The sequence below is a fragment of the Prionailurus viverrinus genome, chromosome B4 (assembly GCF_022837055.1).
Source record: "Prionailurus viverrinus isolate Anna chromosome B4, UM_Priviv_1.0, whole genome shotgun sequence".
Taxonomy (NCBI): domain Eukaryota; kingdom Metazoa; phylum Chordata; class Mammalia; order Carnivora; family Felidae; genus Prionailurus; species Prionailurus viverrinus.
Window position 1 is genome coordinate 112246066 of NC_062567.1, and position 20251 is coordinate 112266316.

Here is a 20251-nt window from a genome sequence, read left to right on the forward strand (position 1 = left end):
CTTATGACCATTGGCTGCTTAAACTCCTAACTCTCCAATAAAAATCACTCAACTTGCAAAATGCTTGCAATCACACAGTGGATTCTTTTATGGAAATTGTTGAAAGGGCTGAGCCGTGTGTCTGAGTTAACAGCAGGCAAAAGGAAACCTCAAGACCTTCAACTACTTGATAAATGGCCAAACTTTAGGAAGGATACTAGCTTTTCAGAAGCTAATGAATTAGGAAGCTAGATAAATTTAGTTAGAACTCCAAGGTGTAGAGATTGACACAAGAATTAATCCTTAAAACTGACCTGGTTGTTCACACATGTTGTTTCATTTAAGCCCCAGAACCACCTCTGGAAATGTACACAAGTGACAGAACATGGATAGAAGCCCACTTCCGGTCAAGGGCTCTCTTTACACTCAACAGTTAGAACTTCGAATCCTCAGCATCCAGGAGTGCTTCACTCACATCCACACACTCATGTTAGGTGAACGACAGAGTCAGAACTATAAGGTGTATCAGAGGTAAAAATACAAAATGTTTCTTCATTTGTTCTCATAATATATGAAATGTCCTTAGAGCTGATGCAGAGAGTCACCAAGGATAAACTGCGGAAGTACCATTTGCTTTGGCATTTTTCTCTCTCTAACCCTGCTTTCTTCTCTAACATCCTAGCTTGAAGACACGCAGTTCTGGTCTTTCCTGAGATTTGAAGGTTGGTCCAAAATACAGGAGAAAAGATTCAACTGATTTGGAACAAAGGCACTTCTCTATAGTATATGTTGCTTACTTTTTTAAGGTTATTTATTTATTTTGAGAGAGAGAGCACGTGTGCACGTGCAAGGGACAGGCAGAGAGAGGGAGAGAAAAAAACCCAGGCAGGCTCTGGGCTCTGTGCTGTTAGCGTGGTGCCCAATGCAGGGCTCAACCTCACGAACAATGAGATCATGACCTGAGCCGAAATCAAGAATCAGACGCTTAACCGACTGAGCCACCCAGGCACCCCTATATGTTGCTTTTTAAAAATCCTGACTGTCAAATGGTGTGTATGTTGGGGGAGGGGAGTTGCAGCAGGGGCCCCCTTACCCTAAGTGTAATTGTCCTATCTCCCTTCAGATGTCTACATCCCAGCTGGGGCCCCTCAACCCAAGTTTCTAAATTTTAACAATTTCAATCTTTTCTCTGTTTTCTTCCCAGATTTGTGAGTGGTACCTGCTTCCTATTCTACCACCACAATACCTTAAAGCTCTCTTTTCACCCTTTCAGTCAAGTAACACTTTTTAATTATTATTTTTGATAGAGCACACACGTGCACGCACAGGGGAGGGACAGAGAAGGAGACGGGGGAGAGGATCCAAAGCAGGCTCTGCACTAACAGCAGAGAGCCCAACTCCAGGCTTGAACTCACAAACCATGAGATCATGACCTGACCTGAAGTCTGACACTTGACCAACTGAACCACCCAGGTGCCCCCTGGTAACACATTTTATCTGTGATAGTTCCCACATGTTCACAGAACTGCCAGAGTAAGGATTAGTCCAGCTGCCTGCACACCACTTAGTACCACCCCAACCTCCCACTCCTGCCCTCCACTCTCCAAAGGATAAAAGGACAGCTGGGAAGTAGAAGGGCAGTTATGCCAGTTAAGGAAATGCCAATCCTAGAGGGTGCCCATGCAAGTACTTCAGGCCCCTACATGTTTGGGAGCCCTTCCACTGGACATGGGTAGAAGCCACAATACCATATCTAACAACTAGAATCAAATAATCAAATTCAGTATTCAAAGGGTGGTTTACTCAAAAACACTTATTTGAAAATATATGCATCCCTGTTTATTGCAGCATTATATACAATAGCCAAAATATGAAAGGAGCCCCAGTGTCCATCAACAGATGAATGGATATAGAACATGTGGGGGGGGGGGGGGGATGGAATATTACTCAGCTATAAAAAAAGGGAATGAGATCTTGCCATTTGAGACAATCATGGATGGACCTAGAGAGTATAATGTAACTGAAATAAATCAGATACAGACAAATACCATAATTTCACTCATATTTGGAATTAAAAAAACACAACAAACAAAAGGCACTAACAGACAAATACAGAGAATAAACTGATGGTTGCCAGAGGGGAGGAAGGTGCGGGGATTGAGCAAAATGGGTGAAGGGGAGTGAGAGACACAGGCTTCCAGTAATGGAATAAGTCATGGGAATAAAAGGTACAGCACAGGGAATATAGTCAATGGTAATGTAATAGCTTTCCATGGTTACACACTCTAGTTACACTTGTGGTGAGCACAGCATAAGGTATAAACTTGTCCTAGTCACTATGTGGTAACACCTTAAACGAATGGTACATTGTGTGTCAAATGCAACTCAACATTTTTTAATTTTTTTTTTAATATTTTTTTTCAACGTTTATTTATTTTGGGGGGGACAGAGAGAGACAGAGCATGAACGGGGGAGGGTCAGAGAGAGAGGGAGACACAGAATCGGAAACAGGCTCCAGGCTCTGAGCCATCAGCCCAGAGCCCGACGCGGGGCTCAAACTCCCGGACCGCGAGATCGTGACCTGGCTGAACGGACGCTTAACCGACTGCGCCACCCAGGCGCCCCTTTAATTTTTTTTTTTAACGTTTATTTATTTTTGAGACAGAGAGAGACAGAGCATGAACGGGGCAGGGTCAGAGAGAGAGGGAGACAGAATCTGAAACAGGGTCCAGGCTCTGAGCAGTCAGCACAGAGCCGGACGCGGGGCTTGAACTCACGGACCGCGAGATCGTGACCTGAGCCGAAGTCGGACACTTAACCGACTGAGCCACCCAGGCACTCCGCAATTCAACATTTTAAAAATGTGGTTTACTGGTAACAATGTATAGGTTTCACAGAGGTCAAGACCAACACTATACCAACTAAGATCCACCATTCCTCACTTTTTTTTTTTTTTTATTTTTGGGACAGAGAGAGAGACAGAGCATGAACGGGGGAGAGGCAGAGAGAGAGGGAGACACAGAATCGGAAACGGGCTCCAGGCTCTGAGCCATCAGCCCAGAGCCTGACGCGGGGCTCGAACTCACGGACCGCGAGATCGTGACCTGGCTGCAGTCGGACGCTTAACCGACTGCGCCACCCAGGCGCCCCCATTCCTCACTTTTTAAAGCAGCAGACCACAGCTAGATGCCCTTCAGAGAACAATCTGATGATACGAGCTCAATGCAAGCCATACCCAAATGTGAACAACCCACTTTCATAATCTGGCAAGATTTCTGAGATTCCCAACCCCTATACGACCAACTTCTCCCCAGTCACACTTCTCCAATACCCCTGACAGAAGATTTAGAGTCCAGCAATACTCTGAGGCAACACCTTCACATCTATGGGAGTCAAATGAATCTACAGAAAAAGGTAAACTGCAGATAACAAGATTAAGAGAACAATCCTTGGGATCTCCCTGCCAGAGGATATAAATAAATATCCCTTCTCAGTCTTTCTCAGTTCCATTATAAAGCTTTTTCATTACAGATAAAAACAAGACTCTTAATACTGAGTGAAATGGGCAACATTTCTGTACTTTGCAATTAATCACATTTTTTCAAGATACTTGTTTTCCAACCAAGGTTGTGGGATTGATTCTACGCTATAAGAGGCAGCATGATAATGTGAAACATGCACAATTTTATAGTTTTTTTTAATGTTTATTTATTTGAGAATCTGGGGGCAGGGGCAGAGAAAAGGAGAGAATTCCAAGCAAGCTCTGCACTGCAAGGTCTCTTGGTTAGTGAGATCATGACCTGAGCAGAAATCAAGAATCAGATGCCTAACCAACTGAAATACCAAGGTACCCCACCAAGATACCTCATAATTTTATCATTTTAAAGTGAATCTTTGGACTTGGAATACAACCTGTTTGGGGTCTTAGAAAAAAAATAACCTTCTTTCTTCCCCTTTTTCTTAAATTTATTGTGTTTCTACCCGCCCCCCGCTCCAGCCATACATTTGCTTTCATTTTAGTAAAATCAAATATTAAATTATTCTCTGACTACATATGCCAGCTATTGGCAAAATGAAGTGGCTGACATATACCAAGCAGAAAGAATTAAATATTTTCAGTGCCATAAACAGAGAAAACTAACTATAATCAGTACAAAGAACAAACATACTCAGCATAATAATACTTGTAATGTTTAGAAAACTAACATACATAAATCATAACCATAACTGGCCTGATGATTCAACTCAAGGATAAAGGACTACTTTGGAGTAAAGAAGTATGTGTGTGCACGCTAAGAATATTAAAATTGCTATAACTTGATTACTCATAAGATGGAACGTATGCTAGTTTTACTTTCTTTTTTCACTGACAGTAGACTAAAAGAGCTGCATTTTTTAAATACATACCTGTAGGACACAGGGAACGAAAGCCTGCTCACTGACTAGGACTTGGTTCTTGGCAGTCAGGGTCCCACTGCATTCTAATACAGGAAAACCTGCTAAGGTAATCCCTACAATGAGGGGCTAGCATCAGAATTCTCCAACACCTTTGTTTATTGTCCTGTTATGACTAATCAATTATTATCAATTAAACAGCAGAAAACAAAAAGGCTAGTATGTATGTGTGTGAACCATCAGAGCAAGGATCTATATAGGCTTTTTAAAAAGTATATATGGTGCTTAAAACTTTGACCCAGGGAGTGCCAAATATTTTATTTTTCCAATGGTTACAAAGAGCAAATTAAAATATTTTTTCATCAGCTTTAAAAAAATAAGTAAATCCTTCCATTTGCAACAATAAAATTATGCTAAGCCAAAAGACAAATATGCATGATCTCACTTATGTGTGGAATCTTTAAAAAGAAAAGAAACAAACAAACCCTAAGTAGAATAGAAGTTACCACAGAGGTTAGAAGGTGGAGGAAAAGGGAAGATGGTATGAATCAAAGAATAAAATTTTTCAAAATAAGAAAAAAACAAAAAGTAAAAATTTTCAGTTATAAGATGAATAAATTCTGGAGACCTAATTTATCACATGTAACAATAGTACCGTATTGCACACTTGGAATTTGCTGAGAATAGATCTCAAGTGTTCTGACCACAACAACAAAAAAATAACTATGGGAAGACCTACGTTTACATGTTTGTAGTAATCATTTCAAAAGGTATACATACACATATCAAAACACCATGCTGTACACCTTCAGTGTATACAATTTGTAAAAAAAAATTTTTTAACATATTTTTTCACTGTAATTAATGACTCAACAACAGGACCAACAATGGGTTTCCCAGAGTGCCTCAACAGGATCCCAGAAAACAAAGCAAAGAACTTAAATTTGATCCCTGATTTTCTTTTCATGGAACTTATAGAAATAACAGAAAATAGTATTTCTAGTTCTAAACCACAATCTACTTGTTATTAAGAACATTCCCAGGAGAGCAGAGGAACAAACCCAAACAACACAGAATGCTGGGCAGTCACATTTGATGAGGGAGGCTTCCTTGCAAACATGGCATAATCCAGAAGCCAGAAAATACATCATTTTGGCTGGTAAACAACATCACTATCGGAGGTTGTATAAGAAAGAGGAGACAGGAAGGAGATGCCAAAGAAATAAGATGAAAAGGCCAGCTGGTCAAAAAGTCGTATATGCCAAGTTGAAAAGTTTGAACTCCATCCTATATACAGTGGACAGCCATATCACATCAATGATTTCAGAATAATGGTGTGGAAAATGGGGAGAGAGGGTTGGCAGTGAGTGAAGACAGAGAGAGGAGTTCTGAGATTGCAAAAACAATCAGGAAAGGATGAATAAGGGCCCACAAACAAAGACAACTGGAAAGAGAGAAGACAGGAATGGGTTAACAGATGCCAGATACATTTGTCAGGCTGAATCAATCTGCATATGGAAGAGAAACAAGGGGAGGAAAGAGAAGGAGTAAACCTCAGGCAACTGGGTTAATGGTGACATAATAAAGAGAAGAAACACTAGAAATGCTGACTCACATGAGGGGAGACAGCAATATGAATACATTTCATTGTAAAAAAAAAAAAAAAACAAAAAAAAACGTGATTTTAAAATGTCTGCAACATTATCAACAACAGCCAATAGCCAAACTATGGAAGAGCCCAAATTGCCCACTGACTGATGAATGGATAAAGAAGATGTGGTATAGGGACGCCTGGGTGGCTCAAACAGTTAGGCGTCCGACTTCGGCTCAGGTCATGATCTCGCAGTTCATGAGTTCGAGCCCCACATCAGGCTGTGTGCTGACAGCTCAGAGCCTGGAGCCTACTTCGGATTCTGTGTCCCCCTCTCTCTCTGCCCCACCCCTGCTTGTGCTCTGTGTCTGTCTTTCAAAAAATGAATAAACATAAAAAAAAAAAAAGATGTGGTATATATATACAGAATATTACTCAGCCATCAAAAAGAATGAAATCTTGCCATTGGCAACAATGTGGATGGAGCTAGAATGTATCATGCTAAGCAAAATAAGTCAGAGAAAGACAAATATCAAATGATTTCATTCATATGTAAAATTTAAGAAAAACAGATGAACATACGGAAAGGAGGAAGAAAAGAAAAAGGAGAGGGAAACAAACCACAAGAGATAATAAGAGAACTCTGAGGGCTGATGGAGGGACATGGGTGGGGGATGGGCTAGATGGGTGATGGGTATTAAGGAGGGCACTTGCTGTGATGAGCACTTCAATGCAAGTGATCACTGAATTATACTCCTTAAACGAATACTGCACTGTATGTTATTTAACTAAAATTAAAAAAAAAAAAAAAGGGAAAAAAAAAATGTCTGCAAGACATCTAAGTGGAGATAAAAAGTAGGCAGTTGGAAAGACCTGAAACTCTGCACTAGATTTTGGAATAATTGATCGATGTGGACTGAAACCAAGTTAAGCAAATAAATGTGTTCAAAGGAATATATAATGAGAAAAGGTCCAAGGAGACCCCAAGAGAACATAAACATTTAAAGAGGCTTTAAAACTTTCAAAGCTGATAGGATACAGGCCTGCACATTAGTTATACTAGAAAACTATACATTTATTTCAGAATACTGCTTACTACTCAGCATTTTAACATGGGGCGGGGGGAGGGATTGCCTAAGATCCAGTTTAAAAGCCAAAAGGGAAAATCAGTTCCAGGACTATGCGATCATGGCCTTTTCTCACTGTTTCAAATTCTGCCCAAAGGGATCAAATAATCACCAAGTTTTAAAACAGGAATTTGAGGGGCGCCTGAGTGACTAGTCAGTTGAGCATCCAAATCTTGATTTCGGCTCAGTTCATGATCCCAGGGTTATGGAATCGATCCCCTCATTGGGCATGGAGCCTGCTTAAAATTCTCTCTCTCTCTCTCTCTCTCTCTCTCTCTCTCTCTCTCTCCCCCTCTCCCTTTCCCTCTCCCTCTCCCTCTCTCCCTCCCTCCCTTGCTTGTTTTCTCAGGGAAAGTAAGTGACTTGGCCAAGGTCACAAAGTTTCTTAATCCTTGAGATAAGAATAAAAGTCAGTGCTGATCCCTAACCATTGTTCACCAGCATTGGCTTAATTTTCTCAATGCCCAGCAATCAAATCTAATCTTTAAAGATAAAGATTTACTACCTTTGACAATTTAAAAAAACAATAATGGCTTAGAAGGCTCAAGAATATTTCTTAAATGTTCTAAAGCAATGCAGGTTTCAAATGTGACTAGTTTGGGGGAATAAATACAGATTACCTACCTGCTGAAAGTACTGCTTTGTTTCATTCAGCACTGTCATTTCTTAAAAGTTATTAACTTAGGAAACTTCAGCTAAAAATTTTGAAAGGGAATGAAGTACTGACATACACTGCAATATGAACTTTGAAAACATGCTAAGTGAAAGAAGCCAGACACAAAATGCCATGTATTATGATTCCATTTATATGAAATGTCCAGAAACAGATGAAACCAGAGAGACAGAAAGTAGATAAACAGTTCTCAGAGGTTGAAGGAGAAGGGGTGAATGTTAACTGCTAATGGGTGCAGGGTTTCTTTTCGGGGTGATGAAAATGTTCTGGAATTAGTGGTTATGGCTGCACAACTTTGTCAATTATTAAAATCACTGAAGTGTACATTTCAAATGGATGAATTTTATGGAACACAAGTTATATCTCAAAAAAATAAATGGAGCATTTAGGTTTTTCCTTCCATATTCAGTAAGATTTTAGTCATTCAACCTATGAACTAAAGACTAAAATAGCAAAAGAAAATGAGGAGGAAATAATTCTGTATTATTTTATTATAGAACATACTTAGTATATTAATTGAATGTTTATAATGAATATACATTCATAAACTAGACTTCTGGAGAAAAAATTTTTTCAAATTAAGACTGCATTTAAAATGTCTGTGGTCCAAGCAAAGAAGTGCTGACTCACATTACAGCTTTAGCACTGCTCAAGTATCTTCCTGGAGATTTTGAGATGCCTAACCTGAAATGACATTCTAGTCTCCACACACACACACACCCCCACCTCACTTTTCTACTTAGCCTTCAAATGTGAACTCAAATGTCATTCTAAAAACTGTTTCCCTAAACCAGTCTTGAAGGTTTCCCCACCCCCAAACTGTCATGTCTTTGGCGTTTCCACTGATGCCGTGCTTTCTACAAATGAGAAGGTCCTGGCTATGTGACTTTACTTATATCCTGTATCCCCCACATTCTACCCATCTTTACATTGAAGTGGAGCACACACAAGGCCATTGTTCCTGCAAATGCCCATAAAAACCATCTGGAGATCTTAAAGCATAACAACAACAACAACAAACCATGCTAGGCTGACATGTATATGTCAAATTTATGAATGCCCCGGATAATTCTGATGTACAACCATGAACTCAGATCATAAACAAGTGTTCACAGAAAATATCTTCTAGTTTCTACACCCATACACCAGCAGCCTTCCCAATGAAACTGGGAGAAGATTCTGACAGGAAACAGGCGAGGTTTGGCCAAGTATTCACTGATCCCCAATCGTATCAGTGGTAGGAACCTGAATGGAGCTTGCAGCACTTTCAGCCTAACCCTTTCCTGAAGGGCACCAATAAAGACAGGGTGGACAGAGTGCTTTATCTGAAAAAATGTAAAGGCAAGAAACTGCAAGCTTTACAGCTGTAAATCACTGTGCCTCCAACTGTAAAAAATGACTTTTCTAAAAAGCCAAAACAAGAATTCTAGTATATGCAGGTGTGTAGGGAAAATTCTACTGGAACAGCACTTTTCCCTACTCTCTCCAAATGAGAGTGAGGAAAACAGTCAGACACAAATATCCACCGTGGGTTGAAAACACAAAATTCAATTTAATGTATAAATGAGTGTAATAATTCTAATCTATTTTTAGGCTTAATGAGTGAAAAAAAAAAATTTTTTTTAAGTAGGCTCCACTTCCAGCATGGAGCCCAACGCAGAGCTTGAACTCATGACCCCGAGATGAGCTGAGATCAGGAGTTGCATATTTAACCAACTAAGCCACCCAGGTGCCCCTGGGTGAAAATATTGTTTAAAATTAACATTAGAGACGCTATGCTCTGATGCAGTGATACCTCAAATGTATTTTGCTAGTAAGAAATAGCAAGAAAAAAGGGAATAGCTGCTCTTTAGTTCCTTCTCACCAGAACCCCAAACTTCGCCAAATGCAAGGATTCAGAAGGGCAGGAGAGGAATATACCGCCCCAGACCAGAGGCATTCCATCCTATGTGAAACTATTACTAAACAGGGACTCACTTGTGCAAAAGCCTCTAATTAAACTGCAATAAGGAGACTTCTGATGAAAAAGAAGAAAGCTAAGCACTCAGACTCTGCACATGAACATGTTTTTCCACTTCATCTGTCCAAATGATAAAATATACAAATACATACAGTGCCAGTTATTATCGAGGGGCAGATAAGCTCTGGCGCCTTCCATCTACAGCACCTGCAGTCTATAGATTTACACTGCAGAGGTTCGTATCACAGCTCCACCAACCATTTAACACCTCTGTGCAGGCTTCTATATCTGTAATGCAGGACTAATACTAACATCCATATCATAGGATTGCTGTTGGAATTAAATAAATTAATGCATGTAACATGCTTAGAACAATGCATCATACATAGTAAGTGCTCAATAAAAGATGTCTTCCTTACATAATAAAAACCGTATGACCAATCTCACTTCAAGAACAGTTGTCACACGGCATTCTGGTGAATGATTCATACCCTAAGTCTGAATTTAACAATTCAAAACTTAACAATGCTTTCTTTGCCCAACAGTTCTTGATGTCAACTCTCTACACGTAGTATTTGGACACTAATAGTTCTTGTGGGAACTTGATAATTATATATAAGACCCTATCCATCACACATACTGGATTTCTGGAATATGCTATACTTTTATGCACTTTCTCCCTCTCCCTTTCTCCTTCCAGCTTTCCTACCTGCTATTCCATCTACCCAAACTCACTCCCTCCTTCTCTTCAACTTTAATAACATTCTCTCATCCTTACTTTCCTTGACCCTCAAACTAGGGTAAGTCTCATGTATATCTTCTCTCACAACTCACCTCACCTAATTTCTTGTTTCATGACGTGTTTCTTAGACAGGATTGTCTTTAGACAGGAATGTCTTTCTTGTTCACCTAGCTTAGAGCTAAATATGCATTATGCATTTCAATAAATGCCCATTTAATTGAACTGAAACATGCCTTAAGAATGGATTTTTTTAAAAGGATAATAAAAAGGCAGACAAATTGCAATGTTATGGAAAAATGAAATTCGGCATTGGGCTCTTAAATAGCTTACTAAAGTCACTTTTGTCCCTGCCCTATTTTAAGGGGTGAAGTGGATGGTAATGTCCTTAAGGGTCATAAAAACACAGACTTTATGGGGACATTTTCCTTAGAATAAATTAAAACATCTTTAAAAGTTGTGAAGAAATAAAGGCACCCATAGTCTCAAAACATAAAAAGAACATGTTATGCTTCCTTCTAGTATTTTCCTGATATTGTACAATGCCTTCAGTTACTAGATTGTAAAGACTTTGAAAATAAAAAACAGATTTGCCCAAAACAGACCAAATTACTGAGAGACACATACTGAAAACTAAGAGTTTAAAATCTCAACAGGAAATAGCCAAAAAGCAAAATATGTCAACATTAGATTCTGAAACCAATGTCTAAAAGCACTTTAGAGGGGCGCCTGGGTGGCGCAGTCGGTTAAGCGTCCGACTTCAGCCAGGTCACGATCTCGCGGTCCGGGAGTTCGAGCCCCGCGTCAGGCTCTGGGCTGACGGCTCAGAGCCTGGAGCCTGTTTCCAATTCTGTGTCTCCCTCTCTCTCTGCCCCTCCCCCATTCATGCTCTGTCTCTCTCTGTCCCAAAAATAAATAAACGTTGAAAAAAAAAAAAATTTTAAAAGCACTTTAGAGACACTTGGCTGGCTCAGTCAACAGAGCATATGACTCTTGATCTCAAGGTCATGAGTTCGAGTCTGAAGTTGGGCACAGAGATTACACTTATTTATTTATAATAAATAACATAGGAGGACTTTTATAGCTGAATCCTAATAATTTAGAAACATCTGAGTTGTAGGCCAAGTCAGAATTATAAAAATTTTGATCTCTAAGTATTCTCAGGGGATTTTAGAATAGCTACAACCAGGACTTTAGCAAATATACAATACCCTGAATAGTGTGGTACAGCTCTGAAAGACAAAGAAGTCTTTCTGTTGATTCTCTGAGGGCTCATCCAATCACATAATAGTTTCTGCCACCAGAGATGCTAGGACCAGTTCTCAGACTATGGTGATGTTACATCATATCTAATCCACAAATTAAAGAGAACTATTTAACATTAAAAAAAAAAAGTTCACTTAGGAAGCATTTTTAGAAATTGCTAAGACTTCAGGTGAAGTTAACTGATTCCCTATTATTCCACCTCTTAATTTATATATTCATGCTGATGTCCTTCATACCCTAAATTTGCAAAGAAATTTTTAACTATATAATAAGATACAAGTCCAACTCATCTTTCATACAGGAGTATTCTTGATATAAAATTACTACATATGCCTTTCAGATCTATTTTGTTTTTGGAAAATGAAATTATATAGTAATTAGGCACCTGCATCAAAACTGTGATTACTACAACTGTAATGCCCAAAGCCCTGGTGGATGCTATCCTCATCTCCTTGTTTCTGTATTTCTCTAGTGCATACGTATCTGTAACTCATGATAACAGATTTAAATGTTATGTTCACAATCCATACTACCTGAATCTGTAGCACAACTTATTTTCTTCTTAAAACCACTTACACACAAGTAAACCATCCTATAAGGTATAGAGGGGAAAAGCAAAGATATCAACTTGTAAGCAGAATCCTAGTTATCCAACTTCTTTGCCTACAGACTCATCAGAGAATGAAAACAATCGGCATTCTAACGTGTAAAACTCTATGCCTGTGAAGTGGTCACAAGTGTGGAAAAAATTATGAACTTCTGCTAACCAAATGCATATTTCTGATGCCATAATTAGTCAGCATGGTGGATACTCAGGCAATGCTTGATAATCTGACAAAACTCAGTTTCTACTGTGGGAGAGCTGATCAACCTGGACTGAAGAAAGTGCTTGACAGAGAGAAGCTTAAATAACACCACAGAGGCACCTGGATGGCTCAGTCAGTTAAGCATTAGGCTCTAGATTTTGGCTCAGGTCATGATCTTACAGTTTCATAGGTTTGAGCCTGCATCGGGCTCTGCACGGACAGCACAGAGCCCACTTCAGATTCTCCCTCTCTCTGTCCTTCCCCTGCTCATGCTCTCTCAAAATAAACTTAAAAAATAAATAAGTATTTTTAATTTACTTTCAATTATGCCCACATTTCATAATCAAAACATTAGGCAGTATATTAAACAATATCCTTATAACCTGAAAGTTTAATCACTACCAAAAGTAGTCCAGGGATTCTTAACCTGGAATCCATGGAGACCAAGATGATTTACAAATAAGCTTGTCAAGAATCTGAATCCCAACGCACCTGGTTGGCTCAGCTGGTTTAACGTCCTGACTCGATTTTGGCATACTCTACGGGGCAGAGCCTGCTTGGGATTCTTTGTCTCTGCCCCTCTCCAGCACTAGAATGTGCACACTCTCTAAAAATAAACGAACTTAAAAAAAAAAAAAAATCTGAATCCCCAGAAGTCACCCGCAAAAGTAAGGCTTATTTTCCTAGGATGGTCAGAAAATTCTTAAATTGGGACAACAACCAAAAGAGCCAAGAATCACACTGTTTCTGGTCAAATTTTTACTATAAAAATTTATCAGTTTCCTAAGGATGTTTTAATTACATATAACAAGTCCATCCTCATCACGTAAGATTTCATGGCTTTTTTTTTAATGGGAAAAAAACATTATTGAACTTTCAAGGCTTAAAAAAAGGGCCAGTTTCCTAAATAATTTTTCTTAGTAAAAACTACCTTATATACTAGAATAGATATCCAATGATCAAATGAGTGGCTTTTAAATAGTGCTGGGGGAGGGGGGTCCTGGGTGGCTCAGTTGGTTAAGCACCATACTCTTGATTTCAGCTCAGGCTGGGCTAGGCATGGAGCCTGCTTAAGATTCTCTCTCTCCTTCAGGGCACCTGGGTGGCTCAGTCGGTTAAGCGTCCGACTTCAGCCAGGTCACGATCTCGCGGTCCGGGAGTTCGAGCCCAGCATTAGGCTCTGGGCTGATGGCTCGGAGCCTGGAGCCTGTTTCCGATTCTGTGTCTCCCTCTCTCTCTGCCCCTCCCCCATTCAAGCTCTGTCTCTCTCTGTCCCAAAAATAAATAATAAAACGTTGAAAAAAAAAATTTTTTTAAAAGATTCTCTCTCCTTCTTCCTCTGCCCCTCCCCTGCTCACACACACACACAAGCACGTGTTCTGTCTGTCCCCCCCCCCCTCCTCTCTCAAAAAATAAATAAGGAAAATAAACAGTGATAGGGAAAAAGTGACATCTGTATTTTTAAAAATCAAAATTATTAAAGTAAAAAGTATACACAACTCAAGCCTAAATGCAGAGTCAGATCACATCAGGTTTTTAAAAATCTGGAACCAAACCTCACCAACAGAAGAATAAAAATCTAATCTAAGCAGGTTGGTTTGCCAGGTTTTAATCAAATAAGTCAACTCCTTGAGTAAGTTAACTACTGTTAACTTACTGTTTCTTAAGGCTATATTTTAGTTTTCATGATTTATTTTGAGAAAACAAAAGAACATCACTCTATTTTTTTTATTTTTGAGAGTGAGAGAGAGAGACAAAGACAGGGCTTGAGTGGAGGATGAGCAGAGAAAGAGAGAGACACAGAATCTGAAGCAGGCTCCAGGCTCTGAGCTGTCAGCACAGTGCCCGACACAGGGCTCAAACCCACAAGCCACAAGATCACGACCTGAGCCGAAGTTAGACACTCAACCAACGGAGCCACCCAGGCACCCCAAAAGAACATCACTCTTAACGTAACATGTAAATCTGAAATAAATTTTTGACCAAGGCCACAACGACAGATCTCATTTATCTGCCCCCCAAGTAACTGTAATTCTTTATGACAAGTAGGTTAGGGAGGACCTTTTATTTTAGGTGTCTTTTAATGTGATTTCAAGCTTTAATTGCTCAGTCACTTTGAGAGACTAAAAAAGCTCTGGCCCAGGAAAAGAGAAAAAAGCAAATTCTAAAAATTCTAGCAAAACATGAAACTGCCAAGATTCACTGTAACTCACGTGTGTACAAAATACCTCTAACTATGAGACTATTACAGCACTGTTTGCATGCAAATTTGTTGGAGGACAATCTAAAAGTCAGCAATAAGGTCTAACCATACGGTTCCACAAAGAACCCCTTTAAAAAAGGAGTCACCCGGGGGTGCCTGGGTGGCTCAGTCGGTTAGGCATCGGACTTCAGCTCGGGTCACGATCTCATGGTTTGTGGGTTCGAGCACAGCATCAGGTTCTGTGCTGACCGCTCAGAGCGTGGAGGCTGTTTCGGATTCCGTGTCTCCCTCTCTCTCTGCCCCTCCCCTGCTCACTCTCTGTCTCAAAAATAAACATTAAAAAAAAATGGGTCACTTCAAAGATGTATTGGTTTGGAGGGAATAGACTAAGTAAGGTATTAGCAACAGGAGGAGGGGAACAAACCTACTATATACATACTAAGTCTGTCTTTCTGGAAGAACACAATAAAAATAATGGTTGTCTGGGCAGGAGAACTTCAATGCTGAAGGACAGAGGAGAGTATTAATTTTCTCCATATACCCTTTAGAACCTTTCAAGTGCTGTGCTCTATGTATGTATTCCCAATTAGAATAAAAAATTGACTTACTTTTCAATGAAGTAGAGATTAACTTTTAGCTCAGAGATTGACTTTTGGCTCAGACCCTGGTTTAGATAGAATCTACTAAGCAATAACAATGTCAAGTTATGATATAGCATAACTCTCCTAAAACGTCTTCCAGAAATTAAAGCACATTCATTCATTCAACCAACAGTTCAATGTCTACCACATCCTTTAGATATTAGAGCAATGCCCAAGTCTTCTAAGAATCCCTGTCTTCATGGAGATTTAGTAGGAACAGAGATAAATGGTATAAAATATAACTTCAAATAGTGATAACTGCTACACAGAGAGGGAAATAAAGGGAATAAAGAGGAACTACAGAGGAGGGGGAGAGGAAAGCTGTGTTTTGAGATGACACGTGAGTCAAGAACTGAACAATAAGCCAAAGCAAGCAATGCAGTAAACAGAAGGAAAGCCCTGTGACTGGAACAAACTTAGTCTCTTATTGTTCAGTGTACAGCAAAGCAACAGTGTGGATGCAGTGGAGTGACCCAAGGAGAGACACGCAGGAGATGACCTCCGAGGTAGGAAGATGTAAGGCAGACCTTGAAACTAAGCGGGGGTGGGGGGAGTCAAGATTTTATTCTAAATGTGATGGCGAACCTTTGTAGAGTTCTGAGAAGGGGAGTGACATGATCTGTATTTTAAAAGGTAACACTAGCTGCTGCTTAGGAGGCTAATACAGTAGACTAGGCAGCAAATGATAGAACTGAAAAGTGGTTTCAGAGAGAAGAGTAAATGTGTCTGATAAAATATGTCTGGGTGGATCAGTAGGTTAAGCGTCTGTCTGACTCCTGATTTCAGCTCAGGTCTTGATCTACAATTTGTGAGTTTAAGCCCCATTATCTGGCTCTGCACTGATAGTGCAAAGCCTGCTCGGGATTCTCTCTCTGCCCTTCCCATGTGTGTTCACGCAGGGCGTGCATGCACATTCTCTCTCTCAAAATAAAATTTAGGGGCGCCTGGGTGGCTCAGTGGGTTAAACCCTTGACTTCAGCTCAGGTCATGATCTCTTGGTTTGAGCCAAGCCCGGCGTTGGGCTCTGTGCTGACAGCTCAGAGCCTGGAGACTGCTTCAGATTCTGTGTCTCCCTCTCTGCCCCTCACCTGCTCACGCTGTCACTCTCTCTCTCAAAAATAAAATAAACATAAGAAAAAAAATTTTAATAAACAAACTTAAAAAAAAGAATATATTTTGAAAGTTAAGGGGCGCCTGGGTGGCTCAGTCGGTTAAGCGGCCGACTTCGGCTCAGGTCATAATCTCGTGGTCCATGAGTTCGAGCCCTGTGTCGGGCTCTGTGCTGACCGCTCAGAGCCCGGAGCCTGTTTCGGATTCTGTGTCTCCTTCTCTCTGACCCTCCCCCCTTCATGCTCTGCCTCTCTCTGTCTCAAAAATAAATAAACGTTAAAAAAAAAGTAAAAAAAAAAAAAAAAAGTTAAGTGCCTAGAGAATTTGCTAGTGGATTGTATAGGGGAATCTGAGTGGGACAGTAAATGTGTGAAGAGTAATTCAAAAAATCACCTTATATTTGTATAGTTATTTACAGTTGTCAAGGTATGTTTACATACATTATGTAATTTCATTATAATAAGAGGCAAGGGAAGGTCACACCAGGTGAAAATCCAAGTTCTGCCTCTTGCCAGTTTTAAGGCCCCAGGAAAGTCATTTGAATGATTTCTAGACTATAAAAGGTAGTCTACTTCACAAGATCAAGATCTGCAAGTATCAAAAGGTTCAAGAATTTTGCAAATGTAGGGGTGCCTGGCTGGCTCAGTTAGTGGACATGCAACTCTCGATCTCAGGGTCGTGGGTTCAAGCCCCACACTGGGTGTAGAGATTACTTAATAAAAAAAGAATTTTGCAAATGTAAACAATGACCAGTTGGAGGTAAACAGCATCCTATTATTAGCTGTCCACCACCACCACCACCATCACATTCTATATGGAACCTTGTATTGTGGTTGATAGAGGAGGCAAACTTAAAAAAATTTTTTAATTAAAAAACAAATATTTTTGCACTGGCTGTTATATGTAGGGGATGAATCACTGGATTCTACTCCTGGAATCATTACTGCACTATATGCTAACTGACTTGTGAGTAAATTTTAGAAAATTAAAAAATAAATTCATTAAAAACACTTTTACTGAGTAAAGGAAAATATACATAACAACAACAGGCACTAGGAAAAACATTACAGGCTTGTAATCTTTCCTAGGGATTGGAGAAAACAGTTCTTTTAAGATAAGCTATAAAAGGCATTGAAGTTAAACCACTTAACTTTTACAAGATAAAACTCAAATCAAGCCCCTTAATAGAGATGTGCTATCCACAAGATACTGTAAAATTATGATCATGAGTTATCACTGTCTTAGTTAAATAGTAAAATGAAAATACCTAGTGTAAACTAAATTATTGTGTGCCAAATGAACTAAATTATGAGGCCTTCAATTCACTGTCATAAGTCATTTCTGTAACTTCATTAAACAAAGTTTCACAGAATTTATTTTTCCATCCAAGGCTTTTGTATTACTGCAGAATATGTCCAGAGTCAAGCAAACTGGAAAAGAAAAAAGTTAAATCTTTAATTCATTACGTGTTCTGCAGAATTATCTTGAATATCAATTTGTATTATGTAGTTGATGACCCGAATACAGAAAACAAAAATTTAAATGAGGGATCCTCTATCCCTCATTTTCAACTGGGCCTCAATAAACATCATGGGGCCACGTGAGCAAAACTACATCGTTAAGAACCATCCAGTGCACACAGCAATTAAACTGCCTTGTGCAGAATCTGAGACAAATCCATAATACAATAGATTTCTCACTATGAAGGTTCACTTTATTAAACTCCAGCATACCATGACAATCTATGCTACTTCCCTGATTTCTAAGAATTTCTACCACATAAAACGTCCTATTTCTCCAAATCAAACACCTTTTAGGTTAGAGATATCCTCGCCATCTCAGATATATTTAAGTGCAATTGCATCAAGCACTACACAATACATCATCCTTCAAAAGATCCTGGGCTTGCTATGAATCTCCCCGCAAACTTTGGAAGAACCAGGCTATGCCAAGGAAACGATGCTGCAAGTTAGTCACTTTAACTCGCATACAGAGGTTCTGAGGTTCTGAGCAATAGAGGTTCAACGAAAATTTTGATTAAAAATGACAAGAAAGTTCAAGGTTTTGTTTTTGTGCACTGCAAGAAATATTGCACATCTGAGGACCTGATATTACGTAAAGAATTTACAAAACAAATATGTCGATTTCCATGCTTCCATATGCATTTGTCAAAGTGTAGTATTTATACAGAGCCGAAGAATGTTTTAAAATTAAAAGTGCATAAAATCAAGAGGCAAAGGATTTCAGTCTCCCATACCTGCGCTGCCCCTCCCCTCCCCCAATGCTGTGTTAAACTATTCCCTCTGAGCAAAAACAGCTCTCAGAGTTTGCCAACCAGAGTAAAATCACTTCACAGAGATAACGGGCGGAAACGTATTTAAAAGGGAGGAGATCACGAAAGCGAGGGGAGCGGGACGCGGAGCCCCACGTCCCCGGACCCCAGCAGCCAGCGGCGGACATGTGCCTTACTGCTGCAGGACGCGCGGCCCTCCCGGAGCCGCCTCCCGGGGCATAGGGCCCCGCCCGGCCTCATTCTCCTGGTTCATTCATTCTGAATCCGGGGCTTCCGCACCCCCGCGCTCCCGCCCGGCCCAAAAGAAGGCTCCAGGGCTGAGGAGCTGTGTCGGGCCACAGCTCCCGCCCGAAGTCCGGGCCCCGCCGCGATTCCCGCGCGCCCGCGGCCTCCTCCCAGGTGGTCTGAGAGACTGCAGAGGCCCGCACCGGCCCGCACCCGAGACCAGAGCCCCGCAACCCAGCGGCCCCACCCTCCGCCAATGTGCAGGCCGGGCCTTCCCAGCCTGCGGGGCGGCCACCTGGAAGCCCCCGGTCTCAGCCGCCCGGCTGCCCCACCGCGGCCGGAAGTCTCCCCGGAGCCCCCTCCCCAGCGCCTGACTTCCCTCGCCGCCGCGGCCAGACCCTCTCCGCGCTGGCCTCGGGCCTCCCAGCGCCGGCCGCGGGCCGAAGGAAGCGAGGAGCCGCGCCGCCGGGTCCGCCGAGCGGGCAAGAGCGGAGCACAGAGCCGGGGGTTGGCCTGGGCGGTTACCTTGATAATCCTGCGGGGCAGCCCGGCCATCTTGTCAGATCCCGAGTTCGGCCTCTGGTCTCGACTCTGGCTCCGCTCGCCTCACGCACGAGTGGAAGTCCAGGGCTCCACTTCCGGGGGACGTTGCCGCGCCCGCCGCCGCCGCCGCCGCCGCCGCCGCCGCCGCCGAGGCCCCTCGGGAAATGTAGTCCCTGCTCGCGCGCGGGCGGGCTTCCCTCGGACCTGGCCCCCTCCCCCGCGTTCCCCGCCCCAACCCCGGCCTGGGGATGGCGGAAGTGACGAGTCCCGGTGGGGCAGGGAGTTGGGGGAGGCGGCGCCGGGCGGCGCGGAGCTCCGGCGCTCGTGGCGGAGCTCGCCGCGCGGTGGTGGGACTGTGGGCCCGGCGCCCCGCCCGCACCAGTGGGCGACGTAACAGAGGCCCGGGCGCGGACGCAGCCCATTCATTCATCCGCTAGTTTTTTGGTTCATTCAACGTTCCTGCATTGCGCGCGGCCGCAGTTGGCGCTGCGGTGAACGACTGCGGGGAAGCTGAGCTGCGGGCCCCTTCCTTTAAGGGAGGTGGAAGATGGGAACTCAGTAGCCAAACTCGTAAATGCGGGCTTCGGAAGTTATCCGCGAAAACCCTAGCCAGAGAATTTTGATATTTAAATTTTGATATTTAAATTTCACATAAATCGGTTCCCTTAAAACCCAGAGAAAGCTGAAAGAAAGCGTTTGG

The 20251-nt window shown here is 41.6% G+C and overlaps 1 protein-coding gene across 1 annotated transcript in view; it reads right to left on the reverse strand.

Moving 5' to 3' along the window:
* Window positions 1-19894, reverse strand: part of UBE2N (ubiquitin conjugating enzyme E2 N) — a 37167-nt gene extending 17273 nt beyond the window's left edge. The window contains exon 1 of the mRNA XM_047867973.1: window positions 19534-19894. Coding sequence (XP_047723929.1) covers window positions 19534-19563 — 30 coding nt within the window. The 5' untranslated portion in view covers window positions 19564-19894. The remainder of the gene's footprint in view (window positions 1-19533) is intronic.
* Between the last annotated feature and the right edge of the window lie 357 nt (window positions 19895-20251).